This window comes from Diadema setosum, chromosome 19, assembly GCF_964275005.1.
Source record: "Diadema setosum chromosome 19, eeDiaSeto1, whole genome shotgun sequence".
Taxonomy (NCBI): domain Eukaryota; kingdom Metazoa; phylum Echinodermata; class Echinoidea; order Diadematoida; family Diadematidae; genus Diadema; species Diadema setosum.
The window spans coordinates 18747538-18772628 of NC_092703.1; the positions used below are offsets into that span (position 1 = coordinate 18747538).

General features: G+C 40.3%; 1 protein-coding gene across 1 annotated transcript in view; it reads right to left on the reverse strand.

Moving 5' to 3' along the window:
- LOC140243116 (actin-binding protein WASF1-like) overlaps positions 1 to 16573 on the reverse strand; it is a 79750-nt gene extending 63177 nt beyond the window's left edge. Inside the window, exon 1 of the mRNA XM_072322845.1 lies at positions 16303 to 16573. Coding sequence (XP_072178946.1) covers positions 16303 to 16573 — 271 coding nt within the window. The remainder of the gene's footprint in view (positions 1 to 16302) is intronic.
- Positions 16574 to 25091: the final 8518 nt, after the last annotated feature.

Consider the following 25091-nt stretch of genomic DNA (forward strand, 5'->3'; position numbering starts at 1 on the left):
CAGGCCTTACTCTGTTCTCTTTTGACAAACCTTTAGAAGTTCCTGATGTTAGCACTGTATACAGTCAAACCTGCCCTAATGGCCACCTGCATTATGTGGCCACTAAAATATCCCCCCAGAGAAAAGTCATGTTTAAAGTACCTGTGTATAGTGGCCACCTGTCTAATGCAACCAGCTTCCACAAATTTTGTCTGCTGAGATTTAAAACCCATGTAGTCAGGCTCTATAATAGCTTCTGATCACAAGAGCATTAAAACTTTAAGGTTTCTGGGACTAACACTGTACTAGGGCTTTCTACAGCTCAGTCTGCAGAGCACCGGGCTAGCATTCAGAGGTCTCGGGTTTGAATCCCAATGGAATCCCATTAACTTTGCTCAATTTTTCACTTATGAATTACACACACTTCTAATCAGTTTCCCGAAGTTTAATACCAAGTTTAATTACACTGCAACCTTTGACCCTTGACCTTTGACCTCTTACCTAAAACTTCCAAAGAGAATCAATGTCTGGCAATACATGTACGAGTACATTAGGTACTCGCTGCATAACCAGGATAGGCAAGGAGCAAGCAAACATGGCCCCTTTATTGAGGTACCTGATTTCACGGTGAGCACGCACCATACACTTGAGGCATCAATAAGAGGCCTACGGTTGTACATACTGCACGCAAGTATTCTGATATACATACTATGTATGCACATTGCATGCACCACTCCACTGTTTATTTCTTCCCTGCCCTCATAATAAACGTCCTATTACAATATGTTACTGGATATGCCATATTTAGCGAGTCTAGGTTTTTGCGCATTGGGACTTCCCGACGATTTCATGAGTGGTTAATTTCGCGATCATGAAGTGCAGTACTAAACAGAGAACTCGGCACGTCACATTCATATTGCTGTTAAGCGTCAACATTTTCGTGCGGCTTTAAATTAATGAATAGCACCTGACTCGCGAAATTCGCCAAAATAAAAACCTCTCGAAATATTTAGCACATATAGTACCCAAAACTGTCCTACAACATTACAGTAACTCAAAACCAGGCTGCATAAAAAGTTAGCACTCTGTTTGAAATAGCGAGCCATTTTTAGGTGATACGCTAACGGCGTATCACCTATTGTGTTTGCTCAAATTTCCATCTCTTTCTGACAAGTTTTGTGAACAAAATATCTCAATAATGACTTGACCATTTCATATGAAATTTTCAGTCATCATATCTCATGACAATATCTCAGCACAGCAACATTTTCAGGCCGATAGCTTATCTGTGACGTCATCTAGGTGCCATTTTGTGATTTTTCATGATCCATCACAACTTCGTAACTAAATGTCATTTCTTTACCATTTTCGGTAGACATAAAGTTCAAGTCACGTCTGATCATCCTGTACTATGCTAATTACCCAGGTCACCATTACGTGCGCGCATGCACGCGTCAAAAATATAAAATACTCAAAACGAACTCCCGACCGGTTTTCTCAAGGTTTCAGATAATTTTAAGCGTTTCAAAAAATTCTGCATGTGCGTGTCTGTCCGCACGTTTTTGCGTAAGCAATATATGACAATGCACTTTTTTCGACTGATTTGGGTTCCTGATACATTCAGTAACAATATCAATTGATAGTATCGATTCGGACCGATAACAAAGGAATGCACTGGCATCAAAGTTAAAAATCCCCTCGTGCATCTATGTGTAAATATAGTGAAAAGCATGTCTTTGTTTATTTCGCCATAGCTCTTTAAAATTTAATGTTTTTATTGCATATTACAAAAGCATATGAATTGTAAATAACATTTCAAGTATCAATATTTCCATGAATACTCTATGACGTCATCATATCATCATCTGAAATCAAACAAGAGACCCGCGGGTCTAGCGCTCACCTGAGTTGTCGCAAGTTCACCTTTCACGCAGTCATTAATCTAAATTATTCACAGCTCTACCAAAATTTGACCACGCATTCTCAAGTAGAAGATGAAAATGTACAATAAGGGCCCATATTTTTTAAGATTCCTTAATTTGGGGGGATTGGGGCCCCTGGGGCCCCCTGGGTGGGGCATGGTGCCCATTTTTAAAGATTGAGATCCTAACCCCCTAGGGATGCTACCTGCCAAGTTTGATGAAAATCCATCAATAGGTTTTCAGGAAGAAGATGAAAATGTACAATTCAGGCCCCCATTTGGACCTCTCCACCCCTCCTCCCTGCCCCCAAGAGGGGCACCCCCGGATCTGCTATGAACAAACTTGAAGCTATATCACAGTCATTAATGTACTCACTCATAGTATTATCTTAGCTCTATCACTTCTGATTCTAGAGAAGATTTTTTTATACATTCCTTCATTTTGGGATGTTTGGGCCCCTTGGGGCCCTCTGGGATACGGTGCCCATTTGAACAAATTGAGATCCTACACCCCTAGGGATGCTACCTGCCAAGTTTGGTGAAAATCGGTCATGGGGTTCTCAAGAAGAAGATGAATATGTACAATTTAGGCCCCATTAGGACCCCTCCCCACCCCCCTCCCCTGGGTACCACGTGGGGCACCCCTGATTCCGCCATGAGCAAACTTGAAACTACAGTCATCAATGTACTAAGTCATAGTATTAACTTAGCTCTATCACTTCTGGTTCTAGAGAAGAAGATTTTTAAAGATTCCTTAATTTTGGGGGGTTTGGGCCCCCCTGGGGGGGGGGGGGGGGCCCTGGGTGGGGCATGGTGCCCATTTTAACAAATTGAGATCCTAACCCCCTAGGGATGCTAACTGCCACGTTTGGTGAAAATGGGTCATGGGGTTCTCAAGAAGAAGATAAAAATGTACAATTTACAATTTCCGTTCATCAAACTTGCTAAAATTACAGGTACCTCGAATCAAGCATAATTGGGGGATCGGGCTTTTTCATATATGGGCCCAAAACTATGGAATGGCCTACCAAAATCTCTTAGAGAAGCATCTTCCATTGATGGTTTCAAAATGAATCTCAAGACCTACATTTTCAATTTAAATTGACCATACCTGTATGTATATGTGTACGTATATATTGTTTGTTGGTTTATTGTCTTATCATTTTCTGTGATACTGTTGTAACGTGACACAATACCATGTATGTACTCTGTTCTATGTATAGCGCCTTGAATATCTTTTTTAGGTAGAAATGAGTGCTTTATAAGAGTCTCCCTATTATTATTATTATTATTATTATCATTATTTAGGCCCCATTAGGACCCCTCCCCACCCCTTCCCCTGGGTCCCAAGGGGGGCACCTCTGATTCTGCCATGAACAAACTTGAAACTACAGTCATCAATGTACTACTGTAACTCATAGTATTAACTTAGCTCTATCACTTCTGGTTCTAGAGAAGAAGATTTTTTAAGATTCCTTTATTTTGGGTGGTTTGGGCCCCCTGGGTGGGGCATGGTACCCATTTTAACAAATTGAGTTCCTAACCCCCTAGGGATGCTACCTGCCAAGTTTGGTAAAAATCAGTCTTGGGGTTTTCAAGAAGATGAAAATGTAAAAAGTTTACGCACGACGCACAAGGGACGCTGGCATTGCATAAATATGAGGGAAATAGTAAAATTTTGAAGTGTTGCCCTTGACCTTGACCCCATGAACCCTAAATTCTCTAGATAATCACTGCCAGTCAGTACATGTATATATTACTATGTTCTATGAAGATACCTTGAACAATTTCCAAGGTACGGAGAAAAAAGTGAAGTTTTAATATTTTTACTTGACCTTTTGACCTCATGACCCCAAACTTTCACCAGAGAATCTTAATTGGGTAATACATGTATACACTAAGTTTCAAGAAAATATCTTCAGGCATTGCATAGATATGGTGGAAATAGTGAAATTTTACGTATTTGACCTTGACCTTTTGACCTTTGACCTTGAGCATGTGCACCAAAAAGTTGATAGGCACAACTTCACCCCTTAATGCACATACATGCCAAGTTTCATTAGGATACCTCAAAAGGTTTTTTAGTTACGCTGTCCACAAAATTAATTACGGACGGACCGAAGGACGGATGGACAAACGGACGGACAACCCGAAAACATAATGCCTCTGGCATCACTTCGTGGCGGAGGCATAAAAAAAAAGAATTGCCGCAAAAACTAGTATGCTGTTCACGTGAGGTATTCGCCCAATTATCCAGTGGAAACAGCATGCATTGTGAAGATGTTTCTGGGAGGCATACAATGTACGTCATTTCACCATTGTTCCCAATTATCTGGTGCCCGATTATGATGTAAATGCTGTATTAAGTTTCATGAAGATACCTGTAGCCATTTCTGAGATATGGATGAAACTAAAAAAAGTCTCTATGGCAACTGGTATGCCTCTGCCATAATACATGGTTCTTGTAATAGGTCTATAGTACAATGTCTTGACAGAGTGTGATGACAGTTTCACAGAACTTGCAAAATACTGCAATTACAGGTTTGTCACAAATGTGTTGAATGTTCTCTTTCTTCAAACAAGGTTTGCTACATTGTCTGAGAGTGCAGGTACATGCATTTGGGGATTTGAGGGTTTTTACTTGACTTTTGACCCTTTTATAAGTTTATGCATTGAGTAATTTTCAAGGTATGAAGAATTTTTTTTTTCTTTTTTATGTATGCCTATTAATGAAATTTGTATCTTTTATATTGTAAACTGACTGTTCTGGGAGCACCAGGTGGGTTGGGGAGGATGGCCTGAGGACCCAAGTCATTTAATCGGCTCTTTCCAGACCCGGCTGCCCAACCTGGTGCACCCTTACCACTCCAGTTTATGTTCTGATTTTGGAAAATGTAATATGATATTTGTGATTGAAAGCCGAATAAATAATAATAATAATAATAACAAAGTGTTATTTCAGTATTAGAAAAAAAAATTGCATTTTAGCCTGGTCTATGACCCTTGACCTTTGACCCTATGACCCTAGAATTTCCAAGAGAGTCACTGTCAGGTAGAACATGCATAAATATGTACTAAGTTTTATGATACCAAGAGTCATTTTCAAGATATGGAGGAAAAAGTGAAATATAGCACTTTCAGTTGAGCTTTGACCTTTTGGCAGGAAATTTCCCAGATAATCTCCATTAGGTAATACATGTCAAGAAAAATCCTGCAAGCATTGCAAAAAATATGTGGGAAATAGTGAAATTTTGAGGAGTTGACCTTGACCTTTGGCCTCTGATCCCTGACCCCTGAATTCCCTAGATACAGTAATTCTAACCAGTCAGTACATGCATTATATGTACCAAGCTCCATGAAGATATGTAAACCATTTGCGAGATATGAAGAAACAAAGTTTTAACATTTTCATCTGACCTTCAACCTTTGACCTCATGATCTGAAACTCTTTCTGGAAAATATTTATTTGGTAGTACATGTATACATGAAGTTTCCAGAAAATACTTTCAGGCATTGCATAGATATGGGGGAAATATTAAAATTTTGAGCATTTGACCTTGACATTATGACCTACATCCTTGTATGACCTCTTGCTGATTTCACTCAAAAACTACTTAGTTAATTGCCCCAGTAATTCACAGTAATTAATTGCCCTATCAAATGTCATCCTTGGACCAAGTTTAGTGAAAGTTGCTTCATCCAGTCTTGAGTTATCGCATAAACAGATAAATTTTAGGATTTGACCTTAATTTTTGACCTTTGACCTCTGGCCGATTTCACTCAAAAACTTTTCGATTAATTGCCCCATCATACTTTATACTTGGACCAAGTTTGGTAAAACCCCTCTCGATATTACTCAAGTTATCGTGTAAAGAAATGGGGATGGACATACGGATGTAGGGAAAACCTGAAAACATAATGCCTCCAGGCACCCTTCGGGCGGAGGCATAAAAAGTTTACGCACGCCGAATGAAGAGCGATCACAATAGCTCACTTGAGCCTTCGGCTCAGGTGAGCTAAAAATGCCTGAAAACACAGAAACATTGCAATCCATTTTGATTCTTAGTTGCCCAATTGGGCTACCAAAAGATAACCTTTGTGGAAATTTGGTGGCCCAAAATAGTTTCAACTAATGTCTAGCCCTGCTATAAATATTGGCATTCAAATGATCAAAATTTGAAAGCATGTGTCTTCCCTAACTTGCTTTTTATTAAATTGAGGTATTGCTCACTCTATATTTTCTCTTTTGAAGTAAACTCTCCTGTTTAAATTGTACTCTCTATACATTGGAGGATGTAATTCACATTCTATCATACAAATTCATAGTACAATGTACAAGTTACACATACATTGTACACACATGTACCTGGGGAAGTGAAATCATGCGAGTGCAAATGGGAACAAAATAGTGTAGAGACCACTTAAAAACAATAATGCTGCTGTACATTGCTGTTCAATGATAATTTGGATTGCTTCTAGCTGCAATTCATTGTGATCTTGCAATGACACTATTCTCCCGTCCCTTTTACACATACACCTGTGCACACACTGATGCTAGTAGGCTCATAAACTTTGAGCACAGTGCAAAGTACAATGAATACTGTCCTGTAAGTCCTCTTTACACATTTTCCCCTCTCACTCCCTCAAGGAATTCTCTTCGGCCGATGGTTGTTTGGGTATTATACTTATCTTTGTTCCTTATATGTTTACGTACTCTATGAGTAAGACTTGTCAACTACATGTATGCTGTATAGTCATCTCTCATACACAAAGAGGTTCAGTGGGTGATTCTCTAGGTACACTTTGAAGAAATCGTATATAATCTTGGGCCACATGTAGTACAGTGTAGTTTCGGAGACTATAATGTATCACACAGGTACACAAATTGGAAGATTTTTTTTCAGTGCTTTCGAGAGTCAGAGAAAGGTAACTGAGTATGTTTGTTTGAATTTGTTGTATAATTAATCTCAAACTTGAAATGAACAGAGCCAGAACTTGTTTCCCCAACACTAATAGTTCTCTATGCAGGCTAATACAACTGGACGACACCATCGTGTAAGGTGTGATTTCACGGAGCACGTGAACGATTTGCAAAGGACGCGAAAGGCAAAATCCAGCATTTGTACTTTAGTATGCAAAAGATCGCCAAACGAACGCCAAACGAAATGAGGGTTTGGAAGCATCGTCAATTGTTCGCGAATGTCGCTTTTACCACGGCGAGAATTTCCAAAAATTTTGACATTTTTGGCAAACCTCCTCCGCACACTTGGTCATGATTTGTTTTTAAAAGTGTCTTTAAAGCCTCGTCAAAATGCGCAAGACCTTCACAAGACACGCGCGCTGTTCGCAAAATGTTCCTAAAACCCCAAACAGACCCCGAACCTTGGAGAATGTCTCGCGTATGTTTCGCAAAATCTGTGAAGTTTTTTCGATCATTTTACGACGTAACCACAAACTGTTGGTGTACCTTTTGAGACATTCTCACAAACGTTTAGCGCATGTTTGGGGGATGTATGATTTATGTTTTCTACATATCAAAACAATTATTGACAACTATGGTAAAAAAGAAATTAAGGACTAGCAATGAGAAAGAAATGTTTGATGTACAAAAAAAAAATCACAGAATACACTTAAAATGAATCTTAAGTACTGCAGTGTGCCAAAATTACATTTGAAACTAGATTATGTGTTGGAGAAACTGTAAAAAAAAAAAAAAAAAAATTAAATGCTTTACTAGTGGAGATATGTCCTAAGAAAAATCTCTATTAGGCACGCACACAATAGAGAAATAAGAGAAAAAGAAAGGAGAAATACAGGAAAGAAAAAAAAAAACAACTTAAACTCAAGACAGCTCCCACCTCTCCTTTGATACATTTTCTCCCATGATTATTGCAAAATTTGCGTTGTTTGCATTTCTGTTGGGTGTTCATGTATGTAACATGCTGTACTTTAGCAATGATACACACGACATTCGCACATACGTCGTAAGAACTTCGCACAAATTGCGCAAGAATGGTTTTCAGCTTCATAGTCGGAATCACATTCGGATAAAAACTTTTCCGGATGTTGGATTTTGTCATTCGCGTCCCTCGCAAATCGTTGGCACGCTCCGTGAAATCACACCTTTACATGTACACTGACTGTAGATCTTTACATACACCACTGTATGGGTACATGATCGTCATGAAGAGGGAAAAGGATTTGTAATATTAGAGCATACGAATGGATTGCCCATCACACAGGTGACCAGACGTACTGTGTATGTCACACATACACATGACCACTTGGTCATGTGTGTAACCAATTAATTTGCTTAAATATGTTACCAATTAAGACTATTACTATAGGATGTTTATTTTTGGTAAAAAGTATGATGCAATCAAACTAGCTTTTGACATGCATACGACATGAAAAAGAAATTTGATCAGGGCTCAGGTTTTTAGTAGGCACAACGTTTTGCTGTTTTTTGGTCGCATGTGTAACACTTTAAGATAATCAGAATTACATGTTAATTACTTAATAGTCTATTATTTTTAAGCTTAATAAATCTGAATAGGTGTGGACAAACATTGAATAGGTGTGGACAAACATGTTATAACCGAAAACTACAATAAGGAAGTTAATAAACAGTCATTAGTCAAATGCATGTATGGCAGAAAATGATAGTTCATCAATTTATAATAATGCCCACGCAAATTATACGCAAATGAGCACAGGGGCCTGAATAAAAAAAAAATAGAAATATCATTCATCTAACTTCAGACAATAATCTGTATGAATGTAGTCAACTAAAAAAAAAGAAAAACAATTTTAAAGGGATGGTACAGTATTGGTGGAGATGAAAATTGGGATTTAAGTCTTTGGCGAGATACCAAAAAAATAATGAAATAGTACAGATCATACCATCTTAAGAGGAATTCAAAGTTTATTTGATGAAAATCGGGTTTGGAATAGCTGAAACATCCAAAAACAAAGTAAAACAAAACGACTGTAATAAAATGTGGGTCCCACACTTTATTAGGATCGCTCTGTTTTGGATAACTCGGCCATTTCAAAATCAATTTTCATCAAATAAACGTTGAAATCCTCATGGAATTACATGCTCTTTTATATTTCATAAGAGGTACAATGTATCTCACTATCTTCACAAAATGATCCAGCATTGTGGTCCACACAATGTATGTGTGCAAAATATAGGAGCAATATGACATGTATTCTCTGAGGTAAAGTTCTGACCTTTGACCCTAATATTTGCACAGCTGAGATGGCATCTGAGCAAAAAGCAGTAGTTTATGACAAGATCCATACATATGTACAGTTGTAATATGGTCCATGGGTGTGCAAAATACAGGGGTGATACCCCGTATACTGTAAAAGTGGAAATTTTCGCGTTGTTGACATTTTCACGCATTTTGCGCAACCAGAAGCTAGCGCGAAAATAAAAGCATGCCAACATTTTTGCGTGCCATATGTTCAAGTAGTTAAAGGACAAGTTCACCTTCATAGACAAGTGGATTGAGTGAATGCAGCAATATTAATAAAACACATCAGCAAGAGTTTGAGGAAAACCAGACAATCCATTTAAAAGTTATGAATTTTTGAAGTTTCTGCTTAGTCACTGCTGGATGAGAAGACTACTAGAGCTTGTCATGTCACATGAGTACAACGATATACAGTGTGTAAAGAAAATAATGAGGACAATTAACATACGTCAATGACAATTCGATGTAACGTGCACTTTTTTCAAAAAGTAAAATTTTGTGAAATTCTCTTTATATTTTCCTTTCTCGTTGTACACATGTGACATCATACACTCTAGTAGTCTTCTCATTCAGCAGTGACTGTGCAGATACTTTAAAAATTCATAACTTTTGAACGGATTGTCCGATTTTCCCCAAACTTTCACTGATGTGTTCCAGTAACATTGCTGCATTCACTCAATCCACATGTACTGTATATGAAGGTGGACTTGTCCTTTAATGTCTTGATTCCGCGAAATTAAAAACATGCCAAACTCTTCTTACCTGGCCAAGTGCGAAAAATTGGTCGCGCCAAAATATCCACTTTTACAGTATTACGTGTAACAGCTGTAGCTAATGAAAAATATTTGACTGCTGACTACACTTTTCACAGCCAGGGTTGCACAGCCAGGATGGTGTCTGAGTAAAATGTACCGTAAGTAGTAGTTATAATTTGTGAAAAAAAAAAAAGATTAAGTGTGCAAAATGTGGGAATGATATCACATACTTTGAACAGTGTACACTAATAAAGATACAGAATGAAGTACATGTATATTTGACCTTTGACCCCACTTTGCCTATAAGCCAAGATGGCATCTGAGCAAAAAGTTGTCATTTGTGAAATGATTCTTGCAAACATGGTTTTCACATGTCCAAACTACCTGGGAGTGATTATGCATACAAATACAGTGGACTCCCATTATAACAAGTCCTTGGGAGCAGCATTTTTCTTTCACTATATCACAATTTCCTTATAACCAACAACAAATAATAAAGAACAAAGAGTGGATAACTTTGCGGCCTGAAATTTTACTTCATTGTAACAGGAATTTTGTTATAACCGTGTTCGTTATATTAACTGGAGTGCACTGTATAATTTAATACCAAGTTGCAAGATGAAACATTAATGGCTTTTGACCCTAATTCACACACTGACATAGCCAAGATGGTGCTTGATGGAGTAGTTGCTATCTTATGAAATGATGCACATGACATGGGCTAAACATGTGCAAAATATGGGGGGTGATAGGGCCTGTTTTTCTCAAGTTATCGCAAAGAAAGCTGCAGAAAGTAAAAACCTCTCCCTACATTGAAGCTAAGGTTCAATTTCAACCGAATTTTTTCAACGAGATCCCAACATCCAACAAAAAAATGGAGGGCACACTTCCAATAGCCCGAAGTGTAAGCTACAACATAATAAAATGCGGGAGAAATTCACCAAAGGATAAATTTGCTACAGTATACTGCTTGATAAAGACAGTCATGTCTATTGGCATTTTGAGAGAGAGAGAGAAAAAAAAAGGACCGCCATTGAATTAACACATAAAATGGTCAAATTTTACAAGGTTACATTCGATAAACCGAGGTGTTTGACATCACATACAGTGTAATTTAACATTTGACATCAAGTACGGTCTATGAAAAGGCAATTTAACAATTCGGCCAAGGATAAGTAAGATATGCTCAAGTGAACTTGAAATTTGATGACATTATTTTCAAAATTTCACTTTTTCAATTTCATACAGGAATTTGATAACTTTGAATCATTTGCATCACTGGCAACTCATGAAATGATTGAACTCATCTGCTGAAAATAAGATATGGGGAAAATAAGATTTGGGTATTGTACGGGGTAGTATCGCTGCTACGTTGTAAGTTTCAACTTACACAGTTCTGTAAATTACATACTAAAATTTGCGTCCATTTGAAAACATGCAGATGTACACGTGTGTAGTCCAATTATTGACAACAGGATACGGTGAACATTTGGTTCCTCTATTAGCTAGAACCGCTAGAACGACACCTGCTCCATACGAAGATTTGAAACCTATTCACTTGCACTAGCCAGTAGCAGTGTAGCCTTTTAACCAGGCACTCTTGCTGCATGACCTACTGTGGCGCCCGATCGCTCTCTGCTGGTGTGCGCGTTTCACTCGAACCCTTTTGCTCGCAACTACACAACGTGCAGCAAAAGGGCATTGTTTAAAGGCTAAAAGCATTGTGACCCTCATGCATATTCATATCGGCGACGCACAATGTGCCACGCAAAGGTTGCATCGAAAAACAAAGGAAAAAACGGGAGGTATGGAGATGAACTCGTAGAAAAACGTCTTTTCAAGACCATGGGATCAATCTGAAAATGAGCAAATGCACAACTGGTATATAATTACACGTGTTTGTAGATACACTGTACACAACGTATGTACAATGTATGCATACTTTAAAAGTAAACCATTTGCTGGTAAAACAGGATACTTTTAGAGGCACTTAAATTTGTGTTTCTTTTTTCATTGTACAGAGATATCACTTAGTTGACTCAGGGTGCTCCCCACCTATACACAGCCCTATCGCTTTAAAAACGCGACAGGGCTGTACCAGCGAGGTCTAAAACACAAAGTGAACACGTCGATTGCGTTGAGTCTTGATTCTTGACATCATTTTTGTCACCTCAGACCATGCCTCAGACTCATTAAGGACAATCTTCATTAGAATTAGACTTCACGTTATTGTTATTGATATTGACATGTAAACACAATTCACAACTTACCAAACACAAAGATTTTATCCAGCGTGTGCGAGCAGAAAATCAGTTTTGCAATCGCGAATGTGATCGGAGCTGCATTTTTAAACGTCACGCTGTCGACCATGCTGCGACACGAGCGTCGCACGCCACAGAACTCTATGAGGCGCACGCACAGATTTTGGTCACACATTTGCACACAACTACATGTAGTATGGTTTCCAGACCCTTTGCCAACTGAACTCCTTTTTCAAAATGCGCCCTCCATGGAGACGAAGGAAAACCAGTATCTTATAGCAAAATAGTACGAGCGGAGGGTCTTGAAGCCAGACTAGCGCACAACTTGCATCGTTCAAATTTGGTACATGTATTTCAATTCTGTAATGATAAACTCTGATGGTCAGGGATAGCACTAGAAAGTGTCATTTTTTTGTTCCATGGACTTTGCGTGAGTGTAATGTACAATTCTTGGCAGAATGTATAAATTTTTATTAGTTTTGTAGTTTTGTTGTGGTTCTTGCATTGATGGCGAGGCCTCGTTTGTCTGATGCCGTGCTCCACACGGGGTCTGGTCGTGCTAGGCGCTCCCACAGTACAAAGTGTATGTGAAGGAGCACCCAGGAGTTAATCTTCACTGAATGTGTCTACATTCTACATGTATCTCACAACCTCTAATGTAGCCCGACCAGACGTCGTGCGAAGCAAGGCGTCAGACAAGCAGGCCTCGCAATCACATGGGACACTACTACACAACTACAAAACATACGTCACTCATGCAAAGTGCATGCTTATATTACAGAAGGTTTGTCCATGAGAGCCCTCATGATACATGTATGTCCATGGAACAAAAAAATGGCACTTTCTAGCGGTTCATCGTTGCAGAATTCGAAATGGCGCATTGATCTCTCTGCAATTATGCACGCGCGTGTGTGACCATAAATGCAGCTATCTCTTACGTGCGCTGCTTGAGTATGGCAGTACGGTCGATAGCGTGACCTTTAAAAGTGCATTCAGATCGCATGAACTCGCGATTATTCAAACTGGTCTGACGTGAAAGACGACGTAGCCTACCGTTCGCACATGCTGCATATAATCGTTTTCAGTAAGATGTGAATTGTGTATCATGTCAATATTGATAACATAGCTATGAAGTCTCATTAGATCTGTAGCGGTTTTCTATATCTATGTATCATATTGTCTGGCACTCTGGCTGTTGTAAATTATGCTGTCTGACAACCCAGCATTCTGTCAACATCCATGCGAGCTTTCTTTGTGCGCCGGCACACGACAGGTGCGCACTACATTCTTCGCTTTTGTCGTCGTGCCGAGGTACGCGTATTTCACATTCCAACAGTAGTCGGGTTTTCATAAACACACCCCTTGTTTTGCTGTCACGGAAACAAGCTACCAATTAGTGACGAGCTACGCATCTCCATCAGCCAATTACCACTCTCAAAGCTCCTGTCCGTGACATGTTTTCTCCGACCACGCTGTTTCATTTTCCACGCTTCCTCACTTCACGATTAGCTTTCATCCCGAGAGCACGTCCTAATCGTTGGAGTCACTCACGTCCGCATATCACCTTTACTTACGGATTATTCTCAATTCGGAATATCACACCGTCCCGGATTTTATACTTCGCGACTTTCGCTACATTTTATACCGCGATTCGCCCTTTCTTCATACTCTACACTCCAACCTGGGGATTTTTACATCGCTACATTCAACGCGATCAGCGCTTCGTTACATCGCTTCATTCAACGCGATCTACCTGCGCTCTACATTGCACTGCATCGGTCCTGCTAGCGTACTGTACGTGGTGTGCAGGCTCTACCAGGGACCTCGCAGTTTCATCTATCCAGCGCCCCAGCGGTGGACTCTACCCTCGCTTGTGCTAGCCGCGGCACCCGGAGGATATTCCACGCTGCTGCTGGATATTTTGTACATAATACTTCTATGGGACACTGTCGTCTTCGGACACCCTAAGTGCATTCGGAGTTAGTCCATATTCGTTCTTATCATTTCGGGAAGTGCAAAACATCCTACAAGGACACTGTTCACCTCTACTGGTGCCCTGGTGCTTTCTACACTACTCTAAGTGTCATACGGTCGTCTACCCTTCCTGTTGGTGGTACCCCCAGTCCTGTCGTCCTGTTCGCCATTCGGTGAGTTGTTGGGTATTACATCATAGGCCCGTACCATAATACCTACAGATCTAATGATAATTGTCTTTAATGAGTTTGAGGTGACAAAAAATGTCTTGTATCAAAACTCAACCCGATCATAAAATTCGCTTAAGTTTGTGTTTGCTCTGTGTTGTGGGTCGCTCTGGTCACAGCCCTGTCGTGATTTATACAGCGACTGGGTTGTGTACATTTACCTCCAATGTTGTCCTGATGAAGCACGAGCAATCCCATTTTTTGTTTTTGGGGAGTACGATCCGAGGAGCTCTAGTTTGTTGTTTGTTGTTTTGAGTTTAATGGCATTCAGTCATAATTTTGACTATTTTTGCCAAACTATATAATCTCTATTTTTTCCTATAATTTGATTATTAGTATTTATTTACAATTTCAAATTTTATCATAATATATATTCTTTATTACCAACCATACAAATTTATAAATTTTGCACAAATTTAATGTTGTCCTCACTCAGTCAAAACGGCCACGTTGCCACCCTCAAGTCTATCTTACCAACCCGGCAAGGTGCGTTTCGCAGGCTTCTCAGGCGTGCGCCCTAGGTAACTCAAGAAAAGTCGGGTGGGGAACAGCTCCTGATTACAATGTTTGTTTGTTTCGTCAATACCAACCTTCACGAACTCTTCGATCCTCAACTTCAGGTCTCTTACATATTCCGTTTTCTAGGAAATCTTGGGGGGAACGTGCTTTCGCTCACGCTGGACCAACACTGTGGAATTCACTTCCTCGTGAGCTGAAAGACTCAAGCTCTATAACATCTTTCAGGAGTAATTTAAAATCCTATCTGTTTAGCAGTGCATTTTGAAGACCAGTGTCTTTTGAAGACAGACTTTCATGTCTTTTTTTTCTGCTTCTTCATCTTCTTCTATTACTGTGATGTACTTGTATTTTCAATCTGTTTGCTTTGATGTACCTATTGTAAAGCGCCTTGAGCATTTAATCAAAGTGGAGAACGGCGCTATAGAAATTGTATGTATTATTATTATTATTAATATGCCTAAGCGTGTGGAGAAATCTTTTTTTTTTGTTAAAGCAAACATTTGTGAGCAGAATCTAGAGTGCAAATGATGAAAGTAGGTGCACTGGTGATATACCTTCAAATAATTCTAATACATAATAAGACAGCTATACTAATCTTCTAAATATACTATAATACTACAGTACTTTACTGTGGCATACATGTATACCTAATCTGTAGGCCTATATATATATATAATACATTTTACCTGAACTCGTACAAATGATACACATTCACATAATGTAATTCACTGTATCACAAATTATACAAAATAAATATTTCTACTTCACACTTCATTTTAATGAATACTACATTATAATCTTTGGGTTCATCAAATTTATACCTGGCTCAGTTGATTTGTCCTGTACACAAATGTGATTATAGAATTTTGAAAATTTCGATTTTGAGACGTTAGGAGTTTTGGAATATCAGAATCACAATTTGTGTTGGTTTCTGCCATTTACATAGCTCTTTTTATTGTATATTTTGGGCATACTGTTACAAAATGTTTAACTGTTTCAGGAGTGGGGCAATAGGGGCAATTTCCTGTGGGGTGTTTTGCTATTTTTACTATCCGAGTTCAGGCCGAGACACCCCATTCTCAACCTATTGGTGTATAATCATTTCATGTTGTCTAGGAAGATGACATGTGAATGGCTGAGAGTTTACGGATAGTTGGATGGTTTTTAGAGGGGAGGCCGAGTTTATTCCAGCTTTCTAGCAATAGGTAGGCCTCCTATATTTCCTAATTCTATGTTATTAGAAACTTTCTATTCAAAGTTGTTGTAAACGGGTCACAGGTTTTTCATTTCCATAATTGTCAGCTGATGCATGCAGCCATTATTATCTCAACAACTTTGTTCAAACTTTGAAGTTGAGTTGAACCTACACGTGCGAGAGTATCTAACAAGATCTCCATAACTTACGGACTTTCACCGATCTGGCGTCCAAAATCTCAACTACCTCCTCCAGTCGAGTAATCCGACGCCGTAGAGAGACTGCCTTGTGTGCGAGGACATGGGACTCTGCGTTGATGTCGCTGAATATATCATGTGCACGCAGCGAGAGGTCGGCCAGCTGCCGTACCAAACCGCATAGAGTGTAGTTCGACACGGTGTCCAGCTCTCGATCGCAACCAGGCGGGAGGGGCCTGTTGCTCAGGTACTGTGGCTCAACGATGCGCTTGATAAATGGCATGATGCTGGTGATGTTATGCTTTCAATACTTGACAATTTCTCCCGTGTAAAAATCCACACACAGTCACACGCGGCACCTTTCTGATGGCTCCCAACTGAGATAAAATCCAAATTAACTCCAGAGCCTTTGCAAACACCGATTTTCATCGTTGTTATCCATAGCTGTAGGCAAACTAAAGGCAAAGCTGTTACTAGTGGGTAGTAGGCCCTACAGTTGTGTTATTTTCGTACGGCGGGTTAGTCATGGGCACCGCATCCCAACAAGGTAGCCAGGCGTAGGCGGCAGCTCTTTCTCGTAAATCCCCTTTTCTCTGCACACCGCGTTATCTTTAGCATAAAAGAGGTGAGTTAGTCGAGCTAGGAGTACATTATTGGCTTGGAGACTGGCCTTGCTACTGTTGAAGGGGCCACTACTCATTCTAAATAGAATGACCACAGCTCACTCAGATACATGATGAAGTATGGCAGTGATGCGTCAGACATACAGCTACAGAGACACTGAGCGCGACAAACGTTTTCATACATACACTAGTACAATGTACAAATACGTACAACTTTAATGGAGTCTGCTGGATGTACACGAAGGGGCTAGTGAGCTCTCGACCTCTCCGACATCGACAGGGCAACCACAGTACTCGTAAGAGTTCTGTGGAGGCAACGCGATCGCGAGCCGGTAGCCAGCTCGATGGGAGGGCGTTGTTTCTCCTGTTTTATCGTCCTTGATTGACACTCCATACTGCAAAATTTGTTTGCACGCTCTGAGATACTCCCTGGTACAGTAATTGTTTCACTTTTTCCCCCTTCTCTCTCCCTCTCCCTCTCTCTCTCTCTCTCTCTCCCTCCCTCTCTCTCTATTTTGTTTTGTGTGTGTGTGTGTGTGTGCGTGTGTTTTTGTTTTTGTTGTTTTTTTTTTTCGGAGGGTCACAGCTGCTAACTATATAAACGCTGAACGACACAACCCACGACACAACCATCAATAAATGAATCACGAGTATCATACAGATGCATTTATCATTCCCTTCTGCAAAAAAAAAAACATAGCAAAATGGAAGGGAGCAAAATAAAATGTTGTGCCTAAATACAATGAAGAAATAAGTGTCTTATGTGTCACAGAGGGAATACTTCCACACCAGGGAAGGATCCTTTAGGGGATTCCATAAAGGGGAGGTGCATTTACAAAATTAAAGGGGGGGGGGCGCAAGCACCTCATTTGCTCTTTTTATTTCAGTTGTTTTAACGAAAAAAAAAATAATAATAATAAAATAAAGAGGGGCGCGCGGCCGGTGCGCCCCCTCTGGATCTGCAACTGCACACTGTAGCTTCTTTTCTCCTATTATTATATCTTCACGTCCTTCACGTGCACTTAGTTAAGAGTCAAACTATCTTATAATGTACAAATTCCTGAGGGTGATACTTATGTGACACATAATATCTGTATAATATGTCAAAATTTTCATACATGGAGTCCTTGACTGATCTTGAGATGCCCTCATCTCCTAGAGTAATTCAAACATTTTACAAGCTATGTTTTTTTTTTTTTTTTGGTGAATTCCTCTTTTCCGTATAGAGTTACAAAATAAGTTTGTATCGCTTACTTGTTTATTTATCTAGAAACCAAAGTTGATATTATCATGATATTGTATCCATGTTTTGTTAAAACTTATGCGATTCAAAGTTCCTTAAAATATTATGTACTAATGTAAGCGTTATGTGTATTGCTTTGTATTACTTTATATGGAAATAAAATCATTTGAATTGAATTGAATCGAAAGAGCAGTTCACATGCTGTTCAACAACGTATAATCAAGACAGTATCAGAGTTGGGGCTACGGTCACATTTCAGAGCAGCGACCGTCCGAAAGAAGTAGTAGCCTGCTCGGTCGCCGCTGAAATTTTGGCACCGCGAAGTGATTGAAGCTGTCGAGCAGGCTGTAAAACTCTAGTGATGCCCAAGCGATGCCCTGTCGATTTTCCGTCGGTTACCAGTCGACTCAAGGTAAAAAAAATCTGCGAAATATGGGGATCTTCTCAGCCCAGAGTCCGAGCAGTCACCAAGCGATGCCCCATCGGCAACTGGACGATCTCCCACCGGTCACCGGCCGATTTTTACGAAATCGCTCGGCGACCGACGGGTGATCAATGGGACATTTACCAGTGTCCCGTATAATAGGCGTATTGACGGCGGAGCGACATAGGGGGAGGGGGTATACCCCCTCCACACGGGGATTGTATTTTCAGACCTGAAATTTAGCGATCTGGTGCACACTTTGGGTGAAATTTTTGGATTTTTTTCTATCAAAAAAGTAAGAGATATAGATATTCACAAATTCTAAATCGCGGTATACCTCAGCTCTTGTTCCGCGTGTGCGACATCACTGTGTAGGCCTATAGTGCAAATGTAAATGGAGGGGGGGGGGGGGGGAGGGTGTAGGAGGGGATATACCCCCTTCCACACGATGGAGCTTTTGCATTTTTAGAATAATCACGATCTGATGCACACTTTTGTGGAATATTCGGAAAACAATTGTCAATCCCCAGTGTGTCGAGTCTAAATCTAGTGATAGGAACCGAGCGGGGAAAAATTAAAAGAGGATGGGGGAACTTTTGCACGTATTTGAATTGAAGTGACAGATATTATGATGCACACTTTTTGATGAAATATTCTGAAATTTATCAGTTTCCCATGTGCTATTAAGTGTTTTTATAGGGGACTTAAAGAAAACCAAAACCCAAAGCTATAGAAAGCCCTATAGCTTCTGACCATTCGAGTATTAAGAATTAAGGGTTGTTGGGACGAACACTGTATAAAGTAGGAGGGCTTTCTGTTGCTCAGTTGGTAGAGTACCGGGCTAGCAATCCGGAGGTCTCGGGTTCGAATCCCGATGAAATCCCTTTTTCTTTGCTCATTTTCCACTGATAAATTGTATTCATTTCTGGTCAGTTTCCTATCTGTTTGCATTTATTACATACTCAAAAAGCTGCATCACTAAATTCGCTGATCCCTTGCATTTAACTCAAGTTGAATTATCCTTCGGGTTTATTCCAGGTTCAAGTGTGTGCTATTTTCTTTGCTCATTTTTCCACTAATAAGAAATATAGGAAATAAAAAGAGGGAGGAAAACCAAAAAAGGAGTTAAAACAAAAACAAAAAAACGTAATCATTCCCAGATTAGAATGTTCCAAATATCTTTCGTTGCTTCTATATTTTTACAATAAGTTTCTACTCCTTTTTTATTTCATATTTTCATTCTCCCCATATCTTTTAATTCATTACTTCTTCATTCAATATACATACAGGCCTACACAAATATAAAATAACTAAACCATATGTCTATATAACGACCCCAACTTTTAGCTTCAATCTCTTTCGCCCAAAGTGGTTGTCCCTGTCTTCCATCATGTTGCTAGCCGAGTCCTCTGCTGCGTTGGCTACCTGCTGAGAATGATAGAAGCTGCGGAGAAGTTGAGGGGGGGGGGGGGGAGGGGATCCTTAATCGCCTCTACCCCTCCCTCTGCCTCTTCCAGATTACCCTGGCTTCTCTTCTCCATCTGCTCCCTTAGTTTTCTTCTTTGCTTTTGTAATTTTTATCTTTATTATGTCTGCTACCTAAATCGCTCGACGGCGACTCGATTTGAGGCCTGTGCCTGGGCGGTTGCCGCTCGGACACCGAGCGTACTTTGGGCAGCGAGTGAAAACTGGATGGTAAACCGCTGGAATTTGAACTCAGCGTTAAACCTTCAGCGGCTACCGACCAGTTATGCCCCCAAAATGAGTGGTGTCTTGTCAGTCACCGGTCGGCGTCCGACCGAAATCGGCTAAAACCCGCCGACCGGTCGCAGCAGGCTGATTTTTTTTTTTTTTTGATTTTGATTTTGATTTTTTTTTTTTTTTTTTTTTGGGGGGGGGGGGGTTGTGACCATAAGAGAGTTAGTATGGAATCTAAAAGTTCCAATGTTTTCATTGATTATTACTAATTAGATGAGGTGATGATTCCATAATACTCTCCCATTGTTTACCCCTTGCGCCCATCGCGGTTGGATCTCTCACCGTCTTGCCAGTACCTTTTCACCAGCTTAAAAACAACGGTTTAGATTTCCTTTTATTGTACCTGACTAACAAATTGTCCTATACACATAAAGCACCGATTAATCAAATTTAGTAGACGCCATGACAAAAAAATAAAAATAAAAAAATGGGCATGATACTCTTGCCGCGATTCGAACCAACGATCTCCGGGGGGGGGGGGGGGGGGTTCATGAAGTAACTTGTCGGATAAAATGTCCGACAAGTCAATTATATCCGACAAGTTCAGAGAAATCAGCCAATCAGACTAAAGAATTTCTCAAAGCTTGTCGGATATAATTGACTTATCAGGGGGTGTTTCATCAACGTTTGTCGGCGCTGACAACTTGAATCACCATAGTAACAGTCAGTGATCAGAGCATCTCAGTCAGTCAAAACCAAGGATTTTGCTGAAATTGGTCAGCGCCGACAGTTGTCGGCGCTGACAAGCGTTGATGAAACACCCCCCCCCCCCCCAGATATTTTATCCGACAAGTTCCTTCATGAAACGCCCCCTGGGGACCGTTTCATGAAACTTTTTGTCAGTGATTTACACTGACAACTGTTAAAAGCTTCTGAAATCCTTGCTTCTGATTGGTTGATAGCAAATTTGTCGGTGAAAACCTCCGACGAACTCGTTGATGAAACGCCCCCAGGGGGGTGTTTCATGAAACTTTTTGTCAGTGATTTACACCGACAACTGTTAAAAGCTACTGAAATCCTTGCGTCTGATTGGCTGATAGCAGATTTGTCGGTGAAAACCTCCGACGAACTCGTTGATGAAACGCCCCCTGATCACCGGGTTGCGATCGCATTGGCCACTGGACCACCGACAGCTAATGCTAGTTGAAAGCTCTGTCACAGCTTTCCGGGCAAACTACGCGGGATTGTTGCGTGTAGGGGTTTTCTAGCACGCAGGATAATTTTCTTCTGCCAGACAAGGATTAGGGTTAGTTTGGGGTCTAGGGCAATTACCCCCTGGGCAATTACCCCGCACCCTTCCCCTGGCCCTAATCCTAATCCTAATCCTAATCCTGAACCTAACCCTAACCCTAACCCAAACTCCTAACCCTAACCCTAATCTTTACTCTTACCTTACCACTAACCAGTATTTGGCCGGGGGTAATTGCCCTCCGGGGTAAATTGCCCGGATACGTTAGTTTCGCGTGCGTCTTATCTGCCGGACGCGTGCTACTCACGTTCTACTTGCGGACGACATACGGGCACTGCGAAGTACCTGCATTTCAACTCCGTGTTACCTACGTGGGCACCTCTGCGGGCAATCCCCGCGACGCAGCAGGAATATGCTAAAGGGCCTGTCACCTTTCCGGCCAAGCCTTGCTACCCGGAGATCTCCTAGGCCTACCCCTTTTCCCGAAAAACCGAGAACGCGCATGCGATAAAGACGACCACCCGAGTAAGGGGGGGGGGGGCAAAAATTCAAATGATGATGTTAAACTTGGTATAGGTTAGAAAAGACTAGTATAAACCTACAGAAGCTTGGGGCATTTCTTCATGGCCGAAACACGTGTCAAAAACCGCTTGAAACCGAACTGGACATTTTCCTTCTGCTATAACACGTTTTCTGTTTACATTTACATTTACATTTCACATTTGACACGATTATTCAGACACAAAAATACAGCCTACACAGAGAATAGCACTTGATATGCACTGCTCTCATCAGGAAACAATCTACTGAAAAACGCATCACCACAAATCAGTAAAATTGTTGTGATTCCAAACGCTACATGAAAATGAAGATCAAACGTCTCCGTGCTGGAGAGAATCGATATGTGCGTATGACGGGTGTATGACGAAGTCCTATTCTTTGTAGATCCCATCCCCATGTGATAGTATATAGGTCTGTGTTCTCTAACAATACGCACTGAGTCGTCTCATTATGTACAGATTTCTACTTTGCCTCGAAGAAAACCCTTTTGAAGAAATATAATAGACATCAAGTACAATATCATTAAAGCAGGCATCTTTTTTTACCGATACTCTTTAGCAGCGCTTCTTGTGAGCCACTCCAGTGGTACTCCAATGGCAATCCTGTTTAGATTCAATGTTGCAGTTGCCATAGCAACAATTTAAATGGCAAAGACTGGTTTATCTAGCTCATTGTCATGAACGCAGTAATCTATTTGAGCCGCAGAGTACATGATGGGGCCAAGGATGTCTCGAATGCCTGATACGTGTTTGTATCCCATTCATATGCGTACTTTCGTTTGAGTGACTGGCAAATCAACCTCATCTCGAAGGCGCTTGCAACTCAATCGACAGCAAATTTACATAAATCGTCACGTAATGGCTTAACTGCCTCAAACGAGCTTGATAATATGGTAGAGGGTTACGAAAATAACCTCATCTCTGTCTTTCAAACTGTCTTTCAAACTATGAGGTGCGATGAGCATCGTATATCATTAACGTGCTTTAAATTTCCTCTACACGTATAGTTACTTGGAGTTAGCTTTATGGCGATTTTTTATTGTTGTTGTAATAGCTGTTTGAATTTCACTGGCGTGTAGGGTTATAATGCCATTATTGTTACTATTAAAAGTCACTTTAAACTGTAATACAGCATCCAATACCTAAACGGTCTGTTAATTATTGATCTGTTTAATTATTAATCTGTTTAATTTGAGCTCGACATAAATAATACAACAATTCTCCATCGTTATACATTTTTAAGCGTAATTTGAAATCGTTTTTGTTAAATTCTGGTTGAGATATTTATTTTCATTACCTATATAGGTTACAGCAAACATAAGCTCCATCATCAGTCATTGAATTCATCATTACGCAATGAAAAACCGCATTACTAGGCAATGAAATACGGCATCTTATTTGCATAATTTTTACACAGCTGCGTGCAGTCACCAGCTGTCTGACGTACATCCTCGATCCCCTCTTCCGTTTCTCTTGTTCAGCGTGTAGGCATTCTCTCTCTTTCTTTCTTTCCTTTCTTCCTTTAATTTTGTTTTTGTCCCATTCCTTTCAATCGTAAAAATGAGAATGAAATAAATGAATTGAATTGAATTAAATGTTTTGGTATATTCCTGAACACTATTTTTGAAAAATAGGCTCCCATTGTATAGTGTACGTAAATAGTGCAACACCTTGCGAACTCGAAGAAAATTGTGTGCTGACAAATGGAATGATTACTCTTAATTAGTAGTATTTAAAAAAAAAAATCAATGGGGATTTGATATCAGACGAGATGATGACATTCAGTTGTGAAAAAAAAAGGACAAGACAAACACATTCAAGTTATTTTTTTTTCATCCTGTCGTTCCTGATACACTGAATGCAACAGACATCCTTGCCCCTCTAAGTCCAGTTTTTTAGGGAAGGTCCATCCTGATATCATGTTGCTTTGTTTGAAAATAGAAATATCAGAGAGCTAGATCAGGGAAATTCTTTTTTTTTTGGGGGGGGGGGGGAATTCAGACACACACAAAAAGTTAAAAATGAATAAGTTTTAGAGAGTAAGACAGGGGTGTGAGGTAGGTGTTGAGCAGCTCTTTCTTAAAAGCAAAAATTTCATTAATCTTAAATTTTCAAAAACATTTTGGGCCAACAGAACTTACCTGCAGAGAAGGACAAGCTAAACAGATTCTTTTATTGTATACTAAGAACAGATCTGAAGATTTTAATTTTTTTCTAGTAAGAAAATGATTTTTCTTTACTCTTTGTGTAAAAACGAAATGCAGAGCTGCTCGACAGCTATGTCGCACAGAGTTGCCATTTGTCTTCTTTAACAGTTAAATATCATTTCCTGTTTGTCCAATCTTCACTCAAATTTTCATTGATCTTCTCTGATTTTTCTGTTTTCAAACAAAGAAACGTAATATCAGGACGGAAATAGATGATATGTACCGTAGACGTATATTGTCTCGACATGCTGAAATGCACGACGTTTGCTCGACACATGACCCGTTTGTCCTGTGTCGGGTTGCTCGGATTTGCATGTAAAGGCCCTGTCACATATTTCCTGGGTAGCCTTGCGTGTGACTTGCGGTGAACAATTTTGCTACACGGAGGTCCCCGCAGATGGCCCGCACATGACAGTACTTCGCACGTAGGCCTATCTCGCCCGTAGTTGCTTGGAGTTGCGCACGCAAATCCTCTTCACCCACAGCCAGGTTTAGGCCCTGTCACACCTTTCCGGGCAAGCTACGGGGGCTTGTTTGGTGTAGGGATTTTCCAGCATGCAGGGCAATTTCTGCGGGCGGACAAGGATTTGGGTGAGTTTCGCATGCGTCTTACCTGATGGACGCGTGCTACTTACGTTCTACTTGCGTGCATTCCGTGTGACCTTCATGTCAGGCGCGTTGGTGGCTCGTGATAGAGGGCTGACAACTCAGTGAAGAAATTCTCTGTAGGACTATTCATTTGGCAGATGCCCCACAGAATGTCATTTCTTGGCCACAGCCGACTCTCAACTAACCAG